This window comes from Chrysochloris asiatica, unplaced genomic scaffold (genome assembly GCF_000296735.1).
Source record: "Chrysochloris asiatica unplaced genomic scaffold, ChrAsi1.0 scaffold00007, whole genome shotgun sequence".
Lineage (NCBI taxonomy): Eukaryota > Metazoa > Chordata > Mammalia > Afrosoricida > Chrysochloridae > Chrysochloris > Chrysochloris asiatica.
Window position 1 is genome coordinate 6474617 of NW_006408525.1, and position 27813 is coordinate 6502429.

Here is a 27813-nt window from a genome sequence, read left to right on the forward strand (position 1 = left end):
TTTTACTATGCGTATTAATAAATATTCTTTATTTTAAATTTTGCACATTGCGCTTTAACATTACATCCAAACATTTCGCAAGTGGATGTCTACTTTGTAAAACCATATATTCAGCTCATTGTCATTTCTGTACAGAAGTATAAGTACAACATTACTTTTTGCCACTAGGTTGCTTTAGTAAGTTTCACAGGAAGAGAAACATTTAATGAAGAGATGGCTTAAATCATATGGCAGGCCTGCACAGCCACACAACTAAAGACACAAGCCTGAAGAAAGAACAAACTAATGAGGGTACCTCCACCGTCTCCCAAAACAAGAAAGAATCACATTGATTTAAGATAAAATTTTGCAATAAGTCACTAAATTAAGAGTTTTTTTGAAAGAGAAGGCGCAGTAGTCATCTTGAGTGTTTCATTGAAAGACAGAGCTATTTTATTTATTTAATTTGCTCCAGCCGTTGTCAACCAGCCACTACAAATGGGCCTCTTGTGATCATTTAAGCGGCAGTATTTATTAAATTTCTCCTTCAGATGCTGTCGGTATTGTTCTCTATTGCTGTAGAAAGACTGGTTATTAGCCATAAAAGACTGTATTTCATCTTGTGAGATAAAGATATCCTCATCCGAAGTACATTCAGACTCATCCTGCAAATTAAAGCAATAATTAAAACTATGACTTAAATTAAGCCTAGCTTTTTATTTAAGTTCATTCACATAAAGCCTTTAATTGTGGTGTTTTCCAAATAAGGAGACGTCATGCTGCAAAAGATTTGATTCCATTATGATTCTAATAGCTATGAATGAGACACCACCCTTCTCCCATCTCGTCCCCAGCATCACACACTATGTATATAATGAGTCACTTGGAATCAATTATAACTAACTGATCTAAAGTCTCAGGAACTGACATCAACTACATAAGATCTCTCAATTCAGTTATGCTTTTATCCTATATGACATCTAAAGGAAGTAACCCAAAAGGCAGCCTCTAGCTCGGGTTCTGTATTCTTTCCTATTATAAAGAGTGGCTACCACAAACTGTCATTCAGAAAGTTAGGATCTGTTGTTAACAATAACCCTCCTCCTTTAAGAAGCAGATTTGTGGACACAGTACTATCTCCATTCTCTTCTCCAACTACTTTTCCCACTTTTAGACAAAGGGCAAGGAAATGTGCTCCAGAGTCGTTGCATAAACCATGAGTGGATGAGATGAGATGAAGGTATCAAAGAACAATCAAATATTGCCCCTACCTTCTTAAAAACTTCTTACCACCATCACATACTGCTCGTCCCACCTCTACCTACTGAGCAACAACTGTGCCCAATAAGAAAGACATTACGGATTACTTACAAGGAGTTCAACTAAGCTCTTGGCACCTTTTCCGGAATCAGGACCAACTGACGTTTCTGTAGGTTCTGCGAACTGTGGTACATTTTTCCTATGCTCGAACCAAGGCAGTGGCTGTCCACCCTTTTCAGAGTTGCAACAGCTTTCAGGATGTGCGTCTTTGGTCTTGTCACGGTGAAACACTGTGTGCACGGTAGTTCCTGAGGTCTCTCGGTTACCTGGATCTGTAATACAGCTTCCAAGCTTTTGGATCTGAAACCACAAAGTATTTTCCAGTTAAAAATATAAGGGACAATAGCAATCATTCTTTTAAGAAAAAAACAACCCTGTAAGCAAGTTAAACCTTTAGGAGGAATACTGAATAATAGCAGTAGCTTCTACTGGGCACTTACTCTCACCAGACGCTATACATACACTTCAATATAACTGACAGGGACTATTACTCTAATAGAGTCCTGGTGTGGCGCTGCAGGATAATGCAACAGACCACAAGGACGGTTTGAACCACAAGGATGAAGGTTCAAACTCACCAGCCGTTCTTTGGAAACCCTATACAGGGTTGCTATGAGTCGGAACCAACTTGACGGCACTTAACAACAAATTATTCTAATGTTACATATAAGAATACTAAGATTAAGCCAACTGTTCAAGAGTACAAAATTACTAAGTAAAACAGTATAATGACAAGAATGAACTAGATTTATGACTCTGATGAGCTGTTGGGTACATTGAGACACATACACACATTAGAAACCATTATAAGATGGGCAACCTACAGAACTGTATAAAGTACTCATCCTGAAAATTAAAAAAAAAAAAAAAAAATCCTAGCAGCTAAACTTTACACGTGTGACTCTAAGGAAAATAGGTCATTCTCTTCTCAACAGTAAAGGTTTAAGAATCTCAAGTTATGAAACTTACATGTTCATCACATTTCAACATCTTGCTTTTCTTTTTCTTCTTTTTATTTTTTCCTTTTGTGTTGTTCTCTTCAGAATTTGCCCAACATTCAACACAACTATCTCCATCATCCTCTTTGTCTTCACAGTGATGAACACAGGTGTCATCAACTGCAGAAAGCAACAATCCCTCTTACTTATTTATACTCAGAAAGCAATCACGTAACAGAATCAATTGGGAAGCTCAACATGAACCTACCATGTTCATCATGATTACAAATGCCTTCAGTGCAGGCTACATCTGAACCTTCTCGAGAACCTGTTTCACTCCCTTCCATACTAGATGAATATCCACAATCACTACCATTACAGTGTGGAGATAAACCTGAGAATAAATCAGGTGAAAGATATAAACAGCTAAGTAACATACCACCTCCAAAGTATACTTATCTATAGAAACAAAAAGAGTGAGCCAACTGGGAACCACAGAAGTTTCAAAATTATGGCTTACCAAGAGTAGAAAGTAAATTATGATGCTATGGGCATTACAGTTTTTTTTTTTTAACTTATCAAATAATAAATCAAAGAGAAAGAAAATTGGGCATCTGGGACTAAATGACAAGATATTCTTAGGGCAGTATCTAAATTCTGAAATCTCTAAAATCTTTTATATTTTAAAACGAATAAGAGACTTTGAGAATTCATTTTTAAAATAAACTGCATCTACTTACCTTTCTTCATTTTAGGGGACCCCAGAAGATTGCCACTGCTAGGACAGGTACATGATGTATTTTCATTGGTAACAATTACTTCTACGCAACTATTGCCATCTTCAGTGCTGCCACAAGCTTTGCAGCTACTTTCTATGAAGTCTGTTTCCTTTAAGGATCAATATTAAAATAAAGTATGAAAAGGTTTTACTTACATAGTGGCTACATTTCAATTTTCTTAGCAATAACCCACCAGACAGGATTAATGATATAAACTGAAAAAAAAATACTCTCATGAAAGACTACATTTATTTTAAGACTCAGAAATAACTTAAATCAAGTTAAGAGTTAACTTGACATCAGACAAATCTAGAATATCAAACCAGTCGTTGCTGAGTCAGAGCTCTGGTAGCATAGTGGTTATGAATCGGGCTGCGAACCGCAAAGTCAGCAGTTCGAAACTACCAGCTGTTCCGCAGGATAAAGATGAGGCTTTCTGCTCCCGTCAAGATTTACAGCCTCAGAAACCCTGTACAGGGTGGTTTTGAGTCGGAACTGACTCCACGGCACATAACCACCACCACCATAGGGCAGGCAGGAGTCCTGGTGTGGCGCTGTGGGTTAATATGCCAGACTGCAAAGCTGTTTGAACTGCAAAGGTCAGCAGTTCAAACTCACCAGCTGCTCCTTGGAAACCCTATACAGGGTCACTATGGGTCAGAGTCGACTCGATGGCACTTAACAGCAACATAGAGCAAGCTATAACTGCTCCTCAAGGTTTCCCAAGTGGTAATTTTTATGGATGCAAACTGCTACATCCTCCTGTAGAGTGACTGGTAGGTTTAAACCACCAATCTTTTGGTTAACAGCAAAGCACTTTACCCACTGTGCCACCAGGGTTCCTAAAGTCTAGGATAATAGTTTTCAAAGCGTGTTACACTGACTCCTAGGGATTTCCTGACCTTGGAAGTTTGTAAGGTCAAAATGATTTTCATAATAGTAAGATGTTACTTGTCTTAGTGACTGTGTTGACATTTACAATGGTGGGGCTATTTGCTGGTGCCAGACGTAAGACAAATGAGAGCAGTCCACAATAACAGTCCTCATAGTCACTATGTTCTTCACAGGTCAAACACTCTCAGGGGGAGGGGGAGAAGCATATTTCACTATGAATTCCCTTAATAAAAGTCATAAAAATTATTGATTTCATGAGGTTATCAATCTTGGAGTAGATATAACATGCTATGTGGCTTTTCTGATGAGCGCTGTTGTGATTTTAACATATGTGGACCAATGCATAGTTACAAAATTTACTATACTTATATGAATACGTAAGGAGCTCTGGTAGCGCAGTGGTTACGAATTGGGCTGCGAACCTCAGGGTTAGCAGTTCGAAACTACCAACTGTTCCGCGGGAGAAAGATGAGGTGTTCTGCTCCCGTAAAGATTTACAGCCTCAGAAACCCTGTACAGGGTCGCTATGAGTCGGAACCGACTCCACGGCACATTGTAACAACAACAACAACAACAACATATGAATACGTAAATAAAATATTTCTTAGTTTTAATTTCTATTACAGTAACTATTGGTAAATACAGTGTACATGGATGCCTTAATTTTTAATAATGTAAAAAGGTCCTGGGACAAAAAAGTTTGAGAACTGCTTCTCCTAATCATGTACAGAGGTAACTTTCACACTGATGTCAGTGTCTTAGTAATACAAATATGAGGAAGCTTCGAAATATTTGTGGAAGAATTTCATGACATTAAAAATTCTAGTTTTCAGAAACTACAGTAGGAAAAAAGCCAATATTCAAACTTGCAGGAGCTCACATTCGGAAAAGCATAAAAGATGCCTAAATCTAGCAAAAAGCTATGCTTCTACCTGCAGCTATACTATGCATTTATAAACAGACATTAAAAAATATTACCTTCTCTTGGCTTACTTCCTTTTCATCTGCTGTTTGTAAAGGAGCAGGAATATCACACACACACTTATTTTTTCGTCTATTCTTCCGTTTTTGGCGTTTCTTTTCTTGCTTGAGTTCTCTTACTCGCTCTTCCTCTGAAAATTCTTCACAAAGCTGTTCTAATCGACTTATACCCTGTACTTTTTCCACAGTCATCTGTTATGAAAAAGAATATTAAGAGTAAATATTGGTTGGGGACTTTAGACAGAGAGAGGGAGACGACTGTGTGGTGATGACCAGGGGGCAAGCTTGTAGTGTATACCCTTTGATTGGTAGATGATGCATGGAGGGGATTGTAACCATGGCAATGAAACGATATACAATAGGATGAATGTAAAACTAATGTTCTCCCATGTAAACTATCACATAATTCACAATAAAACATTAAAAAAAAAAAAAAAGAGTAAATATTGGTCCAAACTTCATTTTCCACAGAAATTCTTGTTTGTTATATTTAAACAGTACCACACAGAGAGAAAGGAGCTCTGGTAGCGTAATGGTTATGAATCGGGCTGTGAATCTTAAGGCCAGCAGTTTGAAACTACCAGCCGTTCCGCGGGAGAAAGATGAGGGTTTCTGCTACCGTAAAGATTTACAGCCTCGGAAACCCTGTACAGGGGGCTATGGGTCGGAAACAACTCAAAGGCACTTAACAACAACACAGAGAGAACATGATATATTTCATGCTGTAATTGTGCAAGATAGTTCTCTCAAGAATCTTAAGCTTTAATATCTTTAACTCTATTCAGGAAGGCAACATACAACTAATCCCAATGGGAAAAGACATACTTATACATACTCTTATTACAAACCAGCAATACTCTAAGTTTCAAATCTCAGAATTTAAACACAGTAAATATTCATTCTTTTTTTACACAGTGAGAAGTTTGATTAGAGGATCTAGTCTCTGAATGCACAAACATACCAAGAAAAAAGGAGCAAGATTAAAAAAAATCTGTTCATTACAAACCAGTACAAATCTCCAGAGACGACTGCAGAACAAGGTATTTAAGATACACTGACGGGACTTCTAGAAAAGAGTTTATAGCCTTTATCTCATCTCAAAAGGGGCCAGGGACTTAAGAGAGTTCTAACTATGCCAGAGGTCTTGCCTTTCCTTAGAGGCTGTAATCCACTGATACAGTCTCATGGCTTCTGGGGGTGTTAAAGGTAGGAGTGCATATGTGAGGCTAGCATATTTTTAATAAAACATTCACTAGACAAAAATTTATGTTCTACAATGTAACTAGGGATTTTAAAAAAAAGCAAGTAACAAATTATCAGCATTATAAAGAGATTCCAGTGCAACTCTAAAAAGTAATTTTATATTATAGCATTCAGACATTTATTACTGGATATTAACAGGCAAGCTGGGACTCATCAAGGAATTTCTGGGTTTGTTTGGTTTTTTGGCCGGTTTTAAAACTTTTCATTAGTTACGTTTCATAATAGAATTCTTGATAAATAATGATCAATTTCAAATTTCAGTATTCAACCCTGGGAAAGTCTAAAACCCAAGGTTGAAGAATAAAAGGATTATAAATAATAAAGGATTCATAAACTTCTTCTAAATATACTAGCCTCCCATTCCCACACCTACCTCCAACCCTCAGAAATCTTAAGAAAAGGCAAGACTCGTGGATTAGGTTAAGATTCAGTCTAATAATGAATAATGAAGCAGCACATTACAATTACCTCAAAACTCTTGCGTAAAGCATCAACGCCAAGGTAGAAAAGCATCTGCCACGTCTGCTCCTCTGCCCGGAGTTTTTGCCAGATTCGATGCAGTCTTTCATAAAGATGAATTCCCAGGCAGGTCAGAACTTCTTCTTGAGCTATATCTATTGTCTTAGCATGCCTTTCTCTTCGCCTATAAAGAAAACCAAATCACACATAATTCCAGGTACCCTTAACTGAAATAAAAAACCTGTTATAACATCTCCAAATCCAAGTCTAAAAAACAACTTGCATACCTCTTAAAAACCTAAGTACAAGAGAGTTCTATATACACTCAGACAATACATATATGGATACATAAGCACATTATGTATGAAAAACACACATGCATGTAGAACTTAATCCTGATATTGCTAAACGTAACGTAATTCAGGAACTCGCAATAAAAAGGTATTTTGGGGCAGAGACATCATACAGAAATACCCAGCTCAGAGTAGGCATGACAGTTCCTTTCCTCTTCCTATTACAGTAAAATGCCATTTGTTATGTTTTTGGAGGAGGAAGTAGAGAAAGACATTATCAGTGATTCAAGCATGAGCAAGAGCTCTCAAGGCCAGTAGTTAGAAGAAGTGTTCACAGAATTTTAATGATAAAAGAGGTCTCTGTATTATAAATACCTAACAGAAAGTGGGCACTCAAATGAGAGTTGATACGTAAAATATAAAGGGAATACAGGCTCAATTTATTCTGCCTTTTATGATTTATTTTCACAAAAAGGCCAGAGATATTTTAGGTTTTTACTTAATTTAATAAAATACACAGTTCATGAATTACATTCAATAAAGCAATTCTTAAGCTCCTGCTGCAAAGACTTCACTTTCTAAGTGAAAACCATATAGCGAATGAAATTTAAATATGGCAATGCATGAATGAAGGGGGGAAATCCCTTTCAGCTCATCATTTTCAAATGAAAATGATTATCTGTAATAAAAGCCACAAAATGCCTGCCTCCCTTCAAGCAACAAGGAGCAGAGTCCAAACACCACCACAGGAACATGTTCTGTTTTTTGTTTTTAAATTCACTTAAGAAATGCATCTTTTAAAGGAAGCAATATCTTTATAGGCATACTTTATACATACATCATACGTACTAAAGCAAAAGGGATGGAAATAAACGTTCAGTAATAAAATGAAGCAAAGCGCTAGATAGCCCATTCTAGCCAATTACATACTCATACCCTCCTGCGAACTCTGGCTCAGCACGACCCAAAAGATGTGCAATAAAGTCTGTTTCACAGCAAACATGTATGTGTCGTTCATGTGGACAGCACCGCAGGCCTTCATAAAGTGCAGCACAGTAGCCCTTCTCCTTGCTGCAATCAAGTTCACCAATAAGGATATTGTATGCTCGGAGGACTTTGTTTTTGCAATCAGTGCAAAACCTGTTGAAAAGAAAAACCTCAAAATTAAACATTTCAGTTAAAGGTACCAGAATTATTTATGACATGTATATTAATGTGGAGTCCTGGTATGGCACCATAGGATAAGCACTCAACCTCAAGGTCAGTTTGAACTGCAAGGTAGGTGGTTCAAACTCACCAGCCGCTCCTCAGAAACCCAATACAGAGTTGTTTTGAGTTGAAACTGTCTTGACAGTACTTAACAACATGTACTATTGTACTAGAAGACTGTATTCCCCTCCAATCTAGAGTTATTCAAAAGCCTCATCACACATCAAAAAGACATATATGTAAGGTAAACACAAACTTAGAGATTATGAGTACAGCTAGAGCTTCATTTGCAAATGACTTTTTAAAACTAGAGAAGCACAAGAACTAAAAAGAACGAGGCAGAAATTACCTGTCATTTCATAAAATACATGCCCAGAAAACACTAGCTACCAAAGACTAGCCATATTTTCACTTCAAGAGCTGTGTGTACAGGTCAGAAGACAAACTAAGTAAGAGACCACATCCAATGAGTCTTGGACTCCCTTTCTCTCTTACAGCCTCTGAAAAAGTATGTTGAACTAAAATAACAGTTGGTCTCTTCTTGACTCAAATTTTCACTACTAGCTAAGCATTTTTGTGGAGATGGAAAAGTGTATGTATTTTTGTTTTACTGTTATTTCCAAAATGTCAAATTCTTTCTTCCAAAAAGTACGTGTCACTCAATACACAGAGATAATATATATAAATACTTACAAAATGTGGCTTATACTTAGGTGTATATAATGTGGCAATAGTGCAGAAAATTATGTGAATAAAAAAAAAGGAAGAAATTTTCTTTTAGAAACCAAACATTACTCATTCAGAAGGAAAAAAAGAATAGAATAAGGTTTGCTTTCTTTAAATTCCTGATACAATGAAAAACTTGGTTGGTTGAAAAGGCCAGGCTTATAGTATCAAAGAATGACTAGCTGAGAAATGGGCTAAGTAAGAAAATTTCCATCTATCTGACCTAAATTCATCTTCCTGGAGCTGTAGACAAAGATAGAGTCATCTACTCCCAGGGTTCTAGCCAATATGTCTATGAAGATGACTTTAAATGCACAGCTCCTCAATTCAAAACTCTGCTCTTCTCAGGCAGCCAGACCCATGTTGACAAATGGTGGGACAACTCACATGTCCAAAACCACGTGCAACATAGTTCTCTTCCTAGGTTCCCTTTCAATCCCCGTTAAGGACATTATCATTCACTGAGTCACTCCAGCTGAAAACCTCAGTCAATTTTAACTTCTCCCTAGAGCTCCTTTTTTTCAGGGGATATGGGGACAGGGGGTGGAGGTGGAGAGATGTCAATTGGTATTAACTTTTTGTCTTTCATACATCTCTTATAGGGCACTTCTTTTCAATTCCCTTTGCCCTGGTTGAAGTTATTTAGACTATTTTAAAAAACAAAAATGAAAAAAAACTTACCTGACTTCCCTGTTTCCACTCTTCCTAGCACTATTAAGTCTCTTATACCAAAATAATTTTACTACAACACAGCTGACTATCTCACTATCAGCTCAGTATCTCCCCACTATCTATGGATGAAGTTCACACTCCTTAAAACAAGGCATTCAATGACTTCTTACTATTGCCAGTCTTAATTCTCAACTCACCCTTTTCCTCATGCTTCTCTCCACTCCACCCTGCCCCCATACACACACTATGTGTACAATGGCGGCTTCTTTGAATACAGCTAATGTGCCCCTACTTCATTTCTTTCCTCTGCCTTATTCTCACTCCTCTTCACATCCTTCACCTAAATAGTGCCCACCCTTAAAGAAGCCGTCTACAGCTCCTGTAACTAGAGTTCGACTTGTTGTATTTTATTATTCCTCATCTGTACTTCTTAATATTTATTATAATGTCATGCATTAGTTTGCTACACATCTTTCAAGCCCACCCCTAGGTAACTGTAATTCTTGAAATAACCTTATGTTGGAATAGAGGATTATTCTATCTGACCCACCTAGTAAAAGAGACAACAATGCTAAGTAGTATTTAATTATTATGCTTCATCCAAGGCCTTAAAGTTGGAAACAGAAATAATTACAAATACATTAGCACATTTTTAGGTCAAGTAAATGTTTATAAATTTATTTTTTGAACCAGTAAAACTTGAGCTATTTTTCCCGTTTTACTACTTTAAAACCAGAATAATATATGTTTAATTATACAACTATTAGAACATTAGTAAACAGCAATTTTAAAATATTATGTGAAAGGCAAAAGAAAAGGGATTTTTTTTTTCCCTTTGCAACAGTAACCTACCACAAAAACTAAGCTTTCTTATTTGTTTTAAAGAAAGTAGTTTTACACAGTTTCTTAATACTTCATTTCTAAGGATTTACTACTTTATCCCAGATATCTTTGAGTCTATGGGATCCTTTCTTGGATTAATACTTAGGAACTATTCCTTAAAACTAATGAACAATTCAATACTAGTAACAGTAACAAACATATTAAGTACTTCACTATATACATTATGGTTCTAAGTATAACTGTGTATCATTAATCTCCACAACGTATTTAAATGTAAAAAATACTGCTGTTGTTATTCTGCTATTATTAAATGCCATCAAGTCAGTTCTGACTCCTCTAGACCCTGAATAGGGTTTCCAAAGAGCAGGTGGTGAATTTAAACACTCAACCTTTTGGTTAAAAGATCCAGTGATTATCCTACAGAGCCATAGCAGGGTTATACCATATAGACTAGAATATAAGAATCAAGTCATATGGGAGGAGGAAGGAATCTATAGTAGAATGCCCCCTCTTACTATATGTTTCATTCCTATATGATGTTGTTGTTAAGCACTGTTGAGTCAGATCCGACCCATGGCGACCCTGTATAGGGTTTCCAAGGAGCAGCTGGTTAGCTTGACCCACCCCCTTGCAGTTAAAAGCGACACCAGTAAAGCACATTAATCCACAGTGAGCCACACCAGGACTCCATAATTGTTGTTGTTGTTGTTATGTGCCGTGGAGTCGGAACCGACTCATAGCGACCCTGTACAGGGTTTCCGAGGGTGTAAATCTTTACGGGAGTAGAAAGCCTCATCTTTCTCCCGCGGAGCAGCTGGTAGTTTCGAACTGCTGACCTTGCGGTTCACAGCCCAAGTCGTAACCACTACGCTACCAGAGCTCGCAGGACTCCATAATAGTCACCCATAAATTCCAATTGGCACTTTCTCTACTCTCTTGGGTAAAACCAAAAAAAAAGTCAAATGAACAACAAAGTTTATAATTGAATAAAGGTATTTAATAAACTTACATATGTAGGTTAAGTCATTAGTTAGTTCACTATCATATAAAGTAAACATAAATCTTAATAATGTCAGTTTTTATCATTCTCCTAAGTGCTTTATAGGTGAATCATTAGTAGTGTATTATCGAACCTGAGGTCAAAGAACAGACAACCACAAACCCAACATTTGACTAATTTATATTAAAATAGAACTCCCCCAAGAATAACATGTCTAGACAGCTCCCTTACCAGTTTCCTTTCTTACTGCACGCTCCCCTCCCTATGACAAACTTAGTAAATTCCTTTGTAAAAGTAGTATTCTAAAAAGAAAAATCTGAAATTACTTGTGTAGTACATGAAGCACAGATAGTTCAACTCTACTATTAGGTTTTGAAATACAGTTATAAGATACATCACTGAAGCTATTATCAAATGGAAAGTTGATAATTTAACTCTAATTTTGAAAATGCCATCATAAAATAATTCTACCATAAGAGTAAAGACTACTACAGCTTCCAAAGTGATTAAGTACATTCTATTAAGTCAGCTTGTGTTGCCTGAAAGGGTGGTATGGAGTCAATAGGTAAAAACTACAAAAAAAGGAGATGCTGGCTCAATATACGGGTTAACACTGAAAGCTTGTAAAGAAACAGCCTACACCCTGACATTAAGCATGGATTAATGGGCAAACTGGATTATTATTATATGAAGCTGGATTATTATTATATGAAGGGAGTCACTGACAGGCCAGTATAGATAACTGACAGCTAAGGCACCTTTTACACTACACATTGTATAACCTTCAGACTTACCTGTGTTTTCGCAGGTAGGTTTCTAGTGTTTCTAAAAGACAACTAGAGTCAATTAAAACTACTTCATCCCTGCATTCCTGGGACATTAGTTCCCATACGTCCATCCAACAACCTCTGCAGAAAGAAACAAATATCCGTGAAAAGGAGAAATGAATAAGGGTTAAACATTTACCAAAAATAAATAAATAATAGCAAGTAAAGGATTGCTTGATTTTACCTGGCTGTTCCCTGGAAAGGTCCATAATGGAAAATGATCCTACACTTGCTGTCCTTCCTGTGGTCTTCACTACTTCTCTTATCTGTACTTAACTTCTCTGAACTGACACTGCTACTGCTCCCTTCACTGTAGTACATACAGTATAGTACAAAGCTTAGTGACACTGAGGTAATCTGAAGGAATCATTTCTATCATCTAAGTTAAAATCACGAACTCTTTAATACATTAAGATATTAGTAGGGTAAGTTTGTATATAATAATTTGTATATAATAATTATATATTCACTTTAACTGTATTAAAATATTAAACATGTGCTCACACCTTTATATAAAAATTTCTGCTTGACTATGAAGTTTAACCAATACAATTCAACAACATTTACATTTATGAAGATAGTAATTGGTTAATATACTAATAAGCATTTTATGAGCAAATCTACTTGGAATGGTTAACGTCAAAAAGACTAAAAGAAATATTTTTACCTACAAACATGGGATCAAACTTCCACAAATTGGTATCTCTTAACAATTTTTATCTACTCAATACTTTTTAAAAATTTTTTTTTTTTTATAGCTAGCCTCACGGTAACATAAATCATTATCTACCTTCACATCTGCAAGAAGCTGGGGAGGTCGCAGGTTAATATAATTATAGTAAATACATTTCTACACTTTCTAAAATAAAGAATACTAAGATGAACACTTAACACAGCCTAAATTAGTAATGAGTACTATATAACTTTTTAAAACTTATTAAAACTTCCCAGACTCCGCCTCCTCCACCAGGTTTCAATGTGACGCTAGTCATACACTTTGCTTTGTTACAGATGTGCATTCCAAGAGTAATGTCTGTATTTCATTCAATGATTATCTTCCTGATTTACCATGATCTTTTTAACAACTGGCTCCTGCCTTTTCTTCTGCAGGTCTTACTACAGTCCTAGAAATTCATTACTTTGGAAGAAAAACTTTTTTCTCCCTTCCCCGAGATAAGAAAACCTCTGAATCTTTACTTAACCTATGTGGCTAAAAGGTCATTTCTCAACTCCTGCCCAATATGTACGGCCACATGTACAGTTCAGACTCCCCTACTTCAACCCACTTCCCCTTCACAAGAGTTTGGGCCATAGTTCAGCTCTCATATTTTATCAGAAAAACCTCAATTACTGCTCTGCCGTCCATGTTATATCCTTCTACTCTCTATTCCCATATATTTTTTCTAATTATGCTTCAATGACCCTTAATTTCCTAGAATTGAATAACTCTCAAATTCAAGTTCTCATAATTGAGGAAAAGATTCATGAAAGGAAGAATGAGCTGGTATAATATTTTCTTCAGAATGGGCAAGCATTTTTCTTTAAAAAAAAAAAAAATCTTTAAGCATAAAAAAATTCTATAGTTCAAATAAGGATTTTATCTAATTTCTCTAAATCTTATGTCTTCTATCACTCCCTGACTTCAACAAGATCAAGGTCCTGGAAAAAAGTGGTCATTCCACTTTCACTTTCCACTCAGGGTTGAACCCACTGTAACCTTACAATGCGTTCACATTTCCATCCATTCCAATCTGGATTCTACTTTCATTCAACCACTAGCGATCTGTTCACCATTTACTTATCAGTGCTGCTAAGTCAAGGAACACTTCTGGGTCCTTGATGACTCAGCAGCATCCAACACAGCTGACCAGTCCTCCTTGAAACATTCTTCCCTTGGTTTCTGCCCACCTCTCTGGCCACTGTCAAATTTCTTTATTGGCTTCTTCTCCACCATTAACTTGAATTCCTCTTCCTCTACTCTCCTGTTGTTGTTATGTGCTGTGGAGTCGGTTTCGACTCATAGCAACCCTGTACAGGGTTTCTGAGGCTGTAAATCTTTACGGGAGCAGAAAAACTTTATCTTTCTCCCACGGAACAGATGGTAGTTTCGAACTGTTGACCTTGCGGTTCGCAGCCCGACTCGTAACCACTACACTACCAGAGCTCCTTTCTATTCCCCTAGGTAACTTTAAAAAGCATGATCCATTATTTTTCAGCTATAGGGCCTACAACTCCAGCCTGCAACTTTCTTTTGGATCTCAAACGTACTTCCCAACAGACATTAACTTGGATTTACTTGCAAGAATATGGAAATACTCTCAGGCTGATCTGGATTGTTGTTGCTATTTATTAGTGTTCTATGTTCCTTGGAGATTAGTCTAAACAAAAAAAGGGAATTGGATCAACAGTGGAAACATATACTAGCGATGGAAGAGAGGTAATCTTGGCTGAAATCCATAAAGCATGTGGGAGTAATTGAAAAGACCTCAGGCAAGACCACCTAAGATCATGTCAATGCCATTCATACCGACTCCATATCAGCAAGCAACTTTCTAAACATTTCTAGTGGGGCTGAAGTTGGAGGGGGATGTGAAAAATCAATGGAGGCTTGTTTTTGTTTTTAAGCTGACAGATAGGAAACCCTAAGTGTATGTTAATTTAATAAAAACAGATATCTGGAAAAGTCAATAAGAAGAAAGAAAACGGAATTCAAAGTAAATGTGGAATGACAGTCTTTGATGGAAGGCAGCAATGAGCAGACATGTAAGGTGCTGGGGTATCTATTACTTTTTAGTTACTCAATAAAGTAGATGCATAACAAAAAAAGTCAAATTAATCAGAAGGCAAGATTTTTAGGGCTAAATGTCATATCATACTACTCATTACTCTGTGGTTTCAGCCAACTAGTCATTGTCTAGTAAGAAAATCAGAGTGAATTCTGCTTTCCTTAGTCAGGAATTCTCTGGCTAGCCTTAGATAACCATTTTAGGTTGTGCAGCCCACTACTGGGTTCAAAGTTCTGTCACAGTCAGATGTCATTAAACTGTGGTTCTTGTTTGGATCCTGATTGAAAAGAACTGTAAAAAGGCATTTTTAGAAACAACTGAAGAAATCTGAGTATGAACTGGGTATCAGACCATTAATAGTTAATTTTGCTAGTTGTTACAAGGACACTGTAGTTACGAAAGAAAATGTCCATATAAAAGGGACTTGAGTATGTAAGCATAAAATTACATGAAGTCTGGAACTACTTTAAAATACTTTTTAACAAAGAAAAAGGTAAATAAGTGAAACAAAAATAGCAAATCTTGGTAACTACTGAATCTGTATGAAGGTACATGGGAATTCCTTTCTATTCTACTTTTCTATGCGCCTGACAGTTTTTATCATTTGTAAAATTTTTACTCCTAAGTATGGAGGTGGGGGGGACTTTAACAGATATTATTAATATACTACCACCTGGTCACCAGGTCTATTTTTTTTCAATCAAAGAGGAAAATGTCTATATAGCAATGATGCTTGTTAATGACATTAATATTTTTAGTTAACTTAAAATTACTCCAAAATAAGCTTTATGTCATCCTGTCCTCTCAAAAACAGAAGTCTTTTCTGTTCCCTTCAAGTTTCAATAACTTCTCCTTACCACCCTTCTTCCCCAAAAATGTGATAGGAAAAACCAGTGAGAGTACGCTGGATGGTGGGGCAGCAGCAGCCCTGAACACTGTAGAACCTACCCAAGAAGACTGCAAATTCGTTCCATAACCACAGTGTCATAACTAATTCAAGACTTAAGAAAAAAAAAAAAAAAACCTTGAAAAATTATTAGTGAGAGAAAAAGAAAAATCATTTATATGACTACTAACATAGATAAAATATTACCGCTTTGAAAAACAAGCTATTAACTATATTAATTTCCAGATCTCAACCTCCTTCCTATATATTTCACTGCAAAAAGTCCTATAGAATCAAGAGACATACTTATTTGAACTATGTCATAAATTATAACAAAACTTTTCTTTTCATTAAATATAATTAACAATTATAATCTTAACAAAGCTCTACTTACCCCAAAGGTTTTGGTTTGTGTGTATCTAAGGAGTGCAACTGACATCTCTTGTTCTTCTTGCTTTTTGGAATAGCATCTATCATGTCATTTAGTTTGGACCTAGTTAAAATAAACCATTCAAAGTTTTGATTCATATTTATCTTTCGTTAGCATTTTTTTTTAATCTCAACCTTTTCTACCTTTATGAGACGTCTAAAGTATCATAAATAAATCACCTACCTTAAAAATGTATCACAGAAATTCTAACCCCAAAGTCTTTATATTTGTCTTTCTACTCCATCCCTAGCCTGTCAAAAATGTCACAAAGATGTGTCCTATTCAATGTACTCTTTCCCATAGACCACATCTGCCTTGCTCAGCCCCCAGTATTACCACTGTGTCTGACAGTATGCTGGGCGCTCAAATATTCTATTACTATAACCAGACTCATTAACAACTTGCAATATGCAAAATGATACAACCTTGCTTGCTGAAAGTGAAAAGGACTTAAAATATTTACTGTTGAAGATCCAAGAGCACAGTCTTCAGTATGGATTACATCTCAATGAATAGAAAACAAAACCACTGGACCAATAAACAACATTTTTATCAATGGAGAAAAGACTGAAGTTGTCAAGGACTTCATTTTTCTTGGATCAATTATAAACACTCAAGGAAACAGCAGTCAAGAAATCAAATGATATATTGCATTAGACAAAAATGCTGCACAAGACCTTTTAAAAGTGTTGAAGAGCAAGGATGTCAGCTTGAGGACTAAGGTGTGCCTGACCCAAGCCGTGGTATTTTCAGTAACCTCATATGCATGTGAAAGCTGGACAGTGATTAAGGAAGACTGTAGAAGAATTGATGCTTTTGAGTTATGGTGTTGGAGGAGAATATTGAAAGTGCCATGGACTGCCAAAAGAACCAATAAATCCATTTTGGAAGAAGTGCAGCCAGAGTGCTCCTTGGAGGTCAAGATGGCCAAACTGTGTCTCTCATAATTCGGACATATTGTCAGGAGTGACCAGTCGCTGGAAAAGGATATCATGTTTGGTAAGGTAGAGGGTCAGAGAAAAAGAGGAAGATGGATTAGCCAAGTGGCAGCATCAATGGACTCAAGCGTGACAACAGTAGTGAGGTTGGCCCAGGATTGGGCAGTGTTTGGTTCTACTGTGCAAAAGGTCGCTATGAGTCGGTACCGACTCAATGCCACCGTACAACAACATTACCAGACTCAACACCATTTTCTTTTGTTCAATTATTAAATACATACAATATCCTGATGGGAAATCAAAGACGGAAAGTTTATGCAAAGATAGAATATGTACCACTATTAACCATATTATACATCTAACCAATAAACTCTACCTTTACCCTTTGTAGTCCAGGTTGTACCGAACAGCTAAAATGATTCTTTCACAACTCAAGCCAGATTGTTACATTTCTGTTCAAGAACTTTTCAAAGCTGTTTCTCTCAAGCAGAATAAAATACAAAATCACTACCACTACCTCTAAATAGGAAAAATCACTGTTCAGTCTTCAGATCGCTTCTTTTCCTGTTTATACTCCATCTTTCTACTCATGGCTGTAAAACACCATATGTAGGCTGATGATGATACAAGTTTATATATTCAAGGCAGACCTCTCTGAATTGTACTTGGATGTCCAACTGATATTTCAAACTTAAAATGTCCAAAAGTGAGTTCTTGATCCTTCCCTCAAAACTGCAGTCTTATCCTTCTCAGTAAATGGAAACCATATGTCCTGTTCTCTGGGACCCAAATCTGTAAATCACCCTAAATGCCTTTCTTTACATCCAACCTATCAACAAGCCTTATAATGGTTTATGCCTCAAAATAGGTCTAGAACCTATTTCACACCCACATGGCTACCATCCTGTTCCAAGTTACCACTATCTTATCTGTATTATTAAATAGCGTTTCTTTCTCTGCTTCCAACCTGTCCTGCTCTCGCTTCCTACAGTATCCTAAACACAACTGTCAAATAAGCAAACGTAAAAATATGACAGATGTTTGGGCCAAATTCACAGTTAACCGGTTCAGGTTAATCTGCTGCATCTTTGAGGGAGTGAGACAAAACCAGTGTTCTCATAAAGAATGTCCTGGTGTGGTGCTATAGGATAAGCAGTGGACTGCTAACTGCATGGTCAGTAGTTCAAATCTACCAGTGGCTCCTCAGAAACCATATACAGGGTCACTATGAGTTGGAACCAACTCTACAGAACAAGTTAATTTAATTTAGCTCTCATACAAGAATTGCTATATACACTTTAAGAAACTGAGCTGCCCATGTTTGTCTCGTGTAGTACAGGCAGTCCCTAGTTATGACCATCCAACTTAGGAACAGCTCCTACCTGCACTTAAATGCTAAGTAAATTTTCCTTCACTTTGAACAACCAAATCAACCCCTACTTGTAACAAACTCTTCATCACAATCATATTCATCATAATGCTCCTTGTGCAGCTTTGAAATCATTGAAGAGGCCTTTTCTTGCACAAAAGTAAGGCTAAATAGGAACTATAGGCACCTGGTCTGACTTACTACAAATTCTTAAAGACAAAAGAACAGATCTCCTTTATGACCCAAGGACTGCCTCATTTTTGAGCTGGACTCACATACCAGTGAGTTTATACATTTTCCTTTCATTTTGTGCTGAGAGCATGCCTCTAATCTAGAGTGTTCTAAATTCCTGTCTTATATCAAGGAGAATGTCATGGTGATGCGTTCCATGGAGTTGTCTAAAATCTTCATTTTCTAAAAAAAGCTGACTCTTGTGCCTGAGCTTGTAGTAGCTACTCTGAGAAATTTTGATATTAATCAGTGTAACTGAAAAGTACACTGAAGGAAAAAAAAAATTGTATCTACTAATTGGTATTAGCAAGACTTTAAAAAGTAATGATTTGTCCTAAACTGCTCCTTTGAAGGACTTCTGGTATGGCTCTGTAGGGTAAGTACTGGACTGAGAATCAAAAGGTTGGCAGTTCAAATCAACCAGCTGCTCCTCAGAAACCCTAAATACAGGATTGCTGAAATTGGAAACCGACTTGATGTCACTTAGTAACAACAAAGGATCCTATAAAGTATGCAAGACAGGCTTGTGTTAAAAGCCCTGAAGACATCCTTCTAGACTATGTTAATAATTGTCCCTGCCAAGATAACTGAGTACAAATGTAGTTGCCCACCTCGTTACAAGACAACTGAGCTAGATCAGTGCTGCTTACACTAGAAATGGTGGCAGCCTGGCTCCACAAAGGACTGAGGGATCTGTCAACTTTGTGCAGATGCACAGCACAAAAGTTTAAGAGCATACAAACTTCAATTATAATTAATATCTATTCATTCAGTTTGGTATCAGTAAACTACATAAAAATCTTAAGAGATTTAAATCTGTGTATTACAAAACATAAAAGTTGGAAGTAAATTTTGTTTAAATAGTCTATTATTTCTATTCAAAATTTTTATTTTTTTGATTTAATCTTAGACTCACCCATTTTTGTGTGTTTTTTTTTTCCTTTTAATTAGACATTTATATAATATATGCTGTCTAGAATCCTGGTGTGGCCCTATAGGAAAAGTACTACACTGCTAACTGCAAGGTTGGGGGTTCAAACTCACCAGTCACTTTTCGGAAATCCTACAGAGGGCGGCTATGAGTCAGTACCAACCTGACACCACACCACATAACAACGATGACATATGCTGTCAGAAAATAGGTGTTTCACCAACATTAAACTAGGTAGATAGGCTTCAAAAAGTTTGTGGATAAATTTCATTATCGTTTAATACCATTTTAACAAACTTTTTGAAGCTCCCTAGTATTGTTTAGGTATGGTAATAAGTTCATTTTTGTCATTTAAAGGGTTATACCTAAGAGACTGAAATTTAAAAATTAAAAGGGAATTTATGTGATATAGTCAAAATTCTTATGAACCATAGCTAAAAATTTGAGGCAAATTTATGAAAAATTTTTTGAAGAGCTTTAATGTCAAATAGCGAAGAACAGAATTTCTACCATTAAAAAGGTGTTGCACAGTAGAATAAGCATTTGACCACAAGGTTGGCAGTTCAAACTCACCAGCTGCTCCTCGGAAACTTGATAAGAGGGTGACTATGAGTCGGAATCAACTCAACGGTACTTAACAACAACTAGGTTTAAAAGTTAATTTTATTCTTTGTACAATCTACGTCAAAGACAAGGGTTCAGAATAAATTTCTGAGTTGAAAACCAAGTGACAAAAGTTTAGAAAAAGCTAAGGTTTTTGACTTAAATATCTTTGGTTAAATAACTCAAGTATTCTCTCTCAATGACCCATGACAAACTCCTGACAACTTTGGAACAACCACTATAAGAACAAAGTTGTAAATTTTAGCATGTCCTGAAGGGCAAGAAGGTAAAATAACTGGTAATTTTTTTTATTTTAAAAGAGGCAGAGAGAGAGTAGTTTTGTCTGAAGTTATAGAATGCTGGAGGGGAAGTGAGCATTACCTGTCTTAGTTTACAAAAACTGCCAACAATTAATTTGAAAAGAAACAATGAAATGTTAAGAGATGAATGAAAGAAAAGACAAAAATGAGATTTAAAATAAAGAACTATATAAGGAGTTCAAAGACCAGATAACTACAAAAATCTATGTATATGCAAAGGTGAAATACAGCTAAAGGAAAGAGTTAATACAATTTTAAAGAGTCATGAAATGGTGGGATCACAATGAGAAGACAGCAATCTATAAATCTAAGCTAAAATTGGAATATTTAATTAATATGTAAATCAGAACTCAGATTCTACCTCAGAAAATGAAATATCTCAAGTATGTTCGCATTCTGCTATGCCTAAATATGGACAAATTTTAATTCTTCTTGATTCCTACACATCTTTAGAGAAGTATGTTCATACATTACAGACTCTAGATGCCAAATTATTACCTTCCCCTTTTACATAAATTTCCACACCTTGGTCAGACAGCAGAAACATTTTTAAATGCCCTTAATGACCAGGAGACAGCTCATCCCATGGACAAAACTCCATGCAGACTGCTGAAATCCTTGGACTTTATCATTGTAGCTATGTTATTCATTGTACTTTGTTACTTTGGACTTCCTTCCGTAGTAGTTTGTTCATAATGGAACGTCAAGTTTTATACTTCATTCTTGAATAATTCCTTCTAATGCTTGAATAGAAAACACATTTAATAAGCTGGCCCAATCAGGAGCCAGCATTGGCAATCTGTATGAATGTTGGATTTGTCATCACCCTCTCTGACCTAGACATGAAAATTCACACCCTTTGGCAATCCCTTTTGAGTTGCTGCCTCACACACCTAACGCTATCATTAATTTCCGTCTCACCTTCAAATGTGGAATATGTGTGACACTTTGGCTATATCCCTCTGGATTACTGGCTCACCTTTAAGTATCATTTTTAAATCCAACCCAAATCAGAACAAAGAAATGCTCTGAAGCTAGGTAAGACTCTTCTGATTCCAACTGTTGAAATGATTTTTGGTTTTTCATCCAGAACTCCCTAAATTTTGGACAAGATGTTCATTTACACAATATAAAAATTATAAGAATAGAACTAAAAGAATCTATGTCCATCTTTAGAGTTCAGAAAACTTAGAGTCAAGACGATTATCCATTTGTAATAACTGTACCAGAAAACTGATTTATACCATTAAATATAACTATCCCCTTTCTACACAAGGAAAAATAGTCTCTCAATACCATCTATGTCCAATTTCCCCTTTATAGACATCTTTGGCAGGTTGCACAATAGTAGTACTAGTTCTTGGCTGTGCTCAATACTGCAAACTGGATTCTTTCCATATTATTATTTGTTGTAGTAGTCAAATGCCTTATTAAATATGTCTGATAGTTTTCAGATAGGACCCTACCTGCTAAGCAAAAATATAGGTATAATAAAGAGAGACTTAGCCCCAGTAAAACAGCCCAACATTTTTTTAATGATAAGATAAATAAAAGTCTGTGCACAAGAAAAGTGACTCTATTATGGGTGACATGATCAGTGCCCCCTAGTGTAGGCAAGATCAAAAGAAGGGAATGTCCAAGCACACCTAAAATAAAAGGGATCCTTTTCAGGCCAAACTCACAGTAATATATTAGGGATAATCTGCCCTGTCTCTGAGGAATGAGGAGTGGGGGGCAAAACCATGGCTATACTCGGAAAGAATGCTTTAGCACAAGCTGTCCCTGTCCTTGTAAGATAAGGGGGACTATTTTCACAAAATATTTGCAGAGACTGGCTCCAGGACATTTGTAGATTAACTGATGGAATGGTTACTAATGTATAACTAATAGTTACTATTTCCTTAAACTTCTCATATGTGAAAATCCCTTCTCTTTTATTAAACTTTGAAGCACTCAGCAATTTCACTATACACAGCCCAACTGCAATTTAGAAACAAAACTCCTCTTTTACTTCTAACAGAAGGGGAGACTTTATTCATCAAGTCAGGCCATGTCACTATGCTGCACAAAAGTCTCAAAGCTTCCCATTGCACTTATAAATCCAAAAACCTCAGGATGACCTACAGGGCACTTGATTATACTTCTGACTTGACCTTTTATTAATACTCCATCCATCCATTCTGTTCCTGCCACATGGCGCCCTTGGTGTTTTTCAGTCACTCTACCACATGAACTTGTTACCTGTTATTTCCCTCTGCTTTTCCCAGAGATCTACATGATCTGCTTTAACCACTTTATACATGTCTATGTTCCAATGTCATTTTATCAGACATCTTCAGAGTAATTCTATGCATATCTTACTCTGTGCTTTTTCTTTGTTACTTATCATACCTGACAAATTATATTGACTTAATAATGTTTCTTTCCACATAAGAGCAGAAACTGGACACCTGGCGGCACTGTGAGTTAGGCACTGGGCTGCTAACACCAAGGCTGGCGCTTCAAACCCACCAACCACTCGGCAGGAAAAAGATGAGGTTGTCTGTTCCCACCAAGATTTACATCTCAAAAACCCTACACATGGTCACTAGGAATCAGAATCAAATAAATGGCAATGGCCCAGTGGGTTGGCACATACAAGCTATTCAGTAAAATTGCTGAATTAAATATTTCCTATTCTTTTCTTAACCAAATTTAGAAAAAGTGAACACCAAGCTGTTTAAAAATTGAACAAACCCACTTTTTCCTAACAGATTATACTTACCCATGCACATAAAATAATGTATAAAGCTTTTTAGCATCAGTCATACAGCTTCGAGTTACAGACAAAACCCCCTTGGGTCCTACTGTCAGGGGCTCAAGGGCAGGATTTCCAGACTCTACAAGCTGAGAAAAGAGGCGTTCCACACTGCGGCGACAACCAACACATGGGACAAGCTGAGAAAGTGCACTCAAGACTTCACGTGATGTCACCACCATGGCAATACTGAGATCTTGTTGCTTAAGCATACTGTGTCGCTGAAAGAAAGAGGGGGAAAAAATGAAGACTTCTTAAGAAAGAAAGACACAGAATTATTCTTTCACTACCATTTCTGGTAGTATAGTAAGTACAACCTAGGCAGGGCTCACTGTGTGTCAGCAATCTGAGTCAAAAAGGCGGACTAGTCTTGCTGTATTGAGTTTGCTCCACAAATTCCCTTGTTCTAGAACCTAGGGTATAAGAAATTCTGCTTAGGATGCCAGGCCTCAGCATTCTATGTCCCAAGTATAGTAAAAAGCAGCCTGCATCAGGAAATGTAGGGCTTGTTTAGTTAGCCTAGTACTCACAATAAAAAAACAAAAGAAAAAATAATACAGACAATATAGCTTTCCCAAGTCTTCTTCCCATTTAGCAACACACTATGCTTAGCTATAGGAATCAAGTTAGAATGGTGATCATGTAGAGCAACAAATCTCAACCTAGGGATATGGACAGGAATGTTACTGATTAAGAGAAGAAAACAAGAGCTATCTTACCCATGCAGAAGCTTATAGTGAGTAACAAGCTGCTGCCGTTGTTAGGTGCCATCAAATCAGCTCTGACTCACAACCACCTGTATATGGTGTCCAAGGCTGTAAGTCTTTACAAGAGCATAAACCTCCTATCTATCCCGAGGACCAGCTGGTGGGTCTGAACTGCTGACCTTATTGTGAGCAGCCCAGTGCTGATCCCTACAGTGTTACCTGCACTCCACTAGCATGCTAGTACATGTGAATGCTAACTGTCGATTATGACAAGGTAGAAAAATGAAGAAGACCCACAGCTAAAGATGAACAGGCAAAAGTGAAGTCACTCTTACCTGGATGGAGTTATAGGGGCACCACAAATAATACCTCCAGATTTAACAAAAAGAGATGGGACTGTAAGTTAAGTCCCAAGAAGCATTTCTCATATTTACCACTGTCTTTTATTATTTAGTGCTGCTGTAATAGAAATACCACAAATGGATGGCTTAAACAGAAATTTATTCTCTCAGTTTAGGAGGCTATCAATCCAAATTAATAGCACAGGTTTTCAAGGGGAAGGATTTCTCTGTGAGCTCTGTAGAAGGACCTTGTCTATGAGCCCCATCCTTGGAGACCTACATGTGCTTTGCCATCTTCTCTAGGATCTATTACTTTGATTCCATATAGACAAGAAATGCTCTTTTACAATAAACTAACAATTCATGCTTCATTATCTTGATTGTATACAAAATGCTTGTAAACTACCCTATGGCTCATGAACTAAAAACTCAGGTAAGTCCATAATACAAGACTATTCTTACTTGAGTGAAAAGTTATTAGAGAAGAAAACCAACAAGTTTTTAATGAAAAGTTACATTCCCTATATTATGGATTGAATCATATCCCTTAAGAATTTGTGTTTTAAATCCTAACCCCTGTACCTCTGGTCTGCTTGAAGTCCTGCTGTGGCCCAGCAGAATAAGTACTGGAGTGTTAACCACAGGGGTGGTACTTCAAACCCACCACCTGCTCCAAGGGAAAAAGATGTGGCAATCTGTTCCCACAAAGATTACAACCCTGGAAACCCCATGGGGCAGTTTAACTGTCCTCTAGGGTGGCCGAGTTAGTAACTGACTGGATGGCAATGGGGTTGGGTTTGTTTTGTTTTTTAATGTTACTGTTATTAGGCACTACTGAGTTGGTGCTGACTCAGTAACCTTATGCACAACAGAACAAAGCACTCCCTAGTCCTGCAGCATTGACAATCATTGCTATATTTGAGTGTATTAGTGCAGACACTGTGTCAGCCCTTTCCTTGACAGTCTTCCTCTTTTTTGCTGACCCTCTACTTTACCAAGCATGATGTTCTGCTCCAGGGACTGGTCCCTCCTTTTCATGAGGTCCAAAGCTTCTACGGAGCATTCTAGCTATACTTCTAAGACAGATTTGCTCATTCTCCAGGTAGTCCATGGTATAATTCACTACCATAATTCAAAGACATCAATTCTTCAGTCTTCCTTATTCAGTCACCCAGCTTTCACATGCATTGAAAAGACCAGGCTTGGGTCAGATGCACCTTAGTATTCAAAGTGACTGGTTAAAATCCCATTTGGGAATGGGGTTTTTTTGGTATGTTAAAGGGACAGTATTGGTGCAAGGTATACTTTTGAGTCAATCTCTTTTTGAGACTTACAAGGAGATTAAGCAAGGCAGAAAAGAAGCAGAGATGGGGGAAGGTAGATACCATGCCACATGAAGATCACAAAGGAACCAATAAACAGGCCCATCCCCAAAGCGACAGAGAGAGAGAAAAAGCCTTCTCTGAGCACACTGTCCAGAATTAAAGACTCCCTGCCTCCTAAACTGTGAGAAATTAATTTGATTTGTTAAAACTACTCGTGTTATTTCTGTTACAACAGCCCTAGATATCTAAGACACCCTTTTTTTAAAAAAAAAGGAAAGATGACCTGGTGAAAATAGAGTCTGACAGACATGTAAATAAGTCATGGTGTAGAGTAGTAGGATAAGTACTGGACTGGTAACCTTAAGGTCGGCGGTTCAAACCCACCAGTCATCCCTCAGAGTTAAGTGCCATCTCACAGTTACCATATATAAGATTCCCAAATCTGTAAATCTTTAGGGAGCAGCCAACTTCATCTTTCTCCCTCAGAACAGCTGGTGTGTTTGAACTATGGATCTTGTGGTTAGCAGCCCAACGCCTAACCCACAGCACCACCAGAGCTCCTTGGTTGGCATTGTTTTAAGTGCCACCAAGTAGGTTCCAACCCATAGCTACCCTGGGCACAAAACAATAATAGACCTAAATGTTAACATAACACTACTCATCTCTTTCACATGACAGGTACATGTATCAGATATTGAATTTTATTTACTTCAGCAATTTCACTGATATTTTAAGAGCTAGGTAAATCAAAGAGTCCTGGTATGGTGCTATATAAGCACTGGACTGCTATGCCCAAGTTAGCAGTTCAAACCCAGCAGTCACCCTACACAGGGTTACAATGAGTTGGCACAGATTTTACAGCATGTAACAACAGGCAAAACATTACTAAATCTTACAACTCTTTAAAGTACACACACAACCCAATTCAAATATTGATTTAAAAACTATTACCTGAATGAACTGCTTTAGCTGTGTACCATTATTCTGATGCCCATCAAGATTTAACACATTGTCAGGAAATTCCATCACCATCTTAAAATACAAAAGAATACAAATCAATTATTTTGTCATCTTCAAACACACAATGCAACCAATTTTATAAACTCATAAAATAAAAATAGTCTGTAAAACCAGACTTCATACCCTCTATTCTCAAATTTAAAACAGAAAAAAATTCAAATTATATACATTGATTAGAATGGATCAAAGGCATTGAAATCAGGGAACAAATCCAAACTCTACCACTTATAATCTGTAATAACTCTGGGAAAGTTAACTTTACCTGATTCTCAGTTTCCTCATTTGCAAAATGAGGTTAAGTAAAAATTCCTTTTAATGACCTCTCAATGGAGCACAGTAGCTCTATATGATAAGCACCGGACTGTGAAACCACAGGTTCATGGTTCAAGCTTGCCACAGCCTCTATGCTGAGAGAAAGATGAGGCTTTCTGCTCCCTGGAATATTTAAAGCTTGGGAAATCCTATACAGCAGGGGTGGGAAACCTTTTTTCTGCCAAACTTTGTAACAAGATACAGGCCATACAAAATTACCAACTTAAAAAATTATCCTATTATATTTGGTCAAACATTTAATGAACTTACTCCTAAAGAGCTCTGGTAGTGTAGTGGTTACAAGTCGGGCTGCTATCCTCTCAAGGTCAGCAGTTCAAAACTGCCAGCTGTTCTGTGGGAGAAAGGTGAGGTGTTCTGCTCCTGTATAGATTTACAGCCTTGGAAACCCTATGCAGGGTTACTATGAGTCAGAACCGACTCCACAACACACAACCACCAAATGTGATGGCCACCCTATATAGGGTCATTGTAAGTCAGAAGTGACACAATGCCCTTAACAACGAGGTGGCTGGAATTGCGGTTGCCTTGGCAGGGTCAGACCCAATGATTTAGCGGGCCAGACATTCTCTACCCGTTAACGGTTGCTGAGTCAGAACCAACTCTTATGGTACTC

General features: G+C 37.1%; 1 protein-coding gene across 1 annotated transcript in view; it reads right to left on the reverse strand.

The window, feature by feature from the left end:
- The window catches only part of GGNBP2 (gametogenetin binding protein 2), a 37297-nt gene continuing 9484 nt past the window's right edge, over positions 1-27813 (reverse strand). The window contains exons 3-14 of the mRNA XM_006832348.1: positions 26799-26879; positions 23442-23695; positions 16250-16348; positions 12151-12264; positions 7843-8046; positions 6623-6797; positions 4889-5083; positions 2978-3125; positions 2506-2631; positions 2269-2417; positions 1351-1599; positions 1-644 (exon numbers count right to left, since the gene is read on the reverse strand). Coding sequence (XP_006832411.1) covers positions 441-644; positions 1351-1599; positions 2269-2417; positions 2506-2631; positions 2978-3125; positions 4889-5083; positions 6623-6797; positions 7843-8046; positions 12151-12264; positions 16250-16348; positions 23442-23695; positions 26799-26879 — 1998 coding nt within the window. The 3' untranslated portion in view covers positions 1-440. The remainder of the gene's footprint in view (positions 645-1350; positions 1600-2268; positions 2418-2505; positions 2632-2977; positions 3126-4888; positions 5084-6622; positions 6798-7842; positions 8047-12150; positions 12265-16249; positions 16349-23441; positions 23696-26798; positions 26880-27813) is intronic.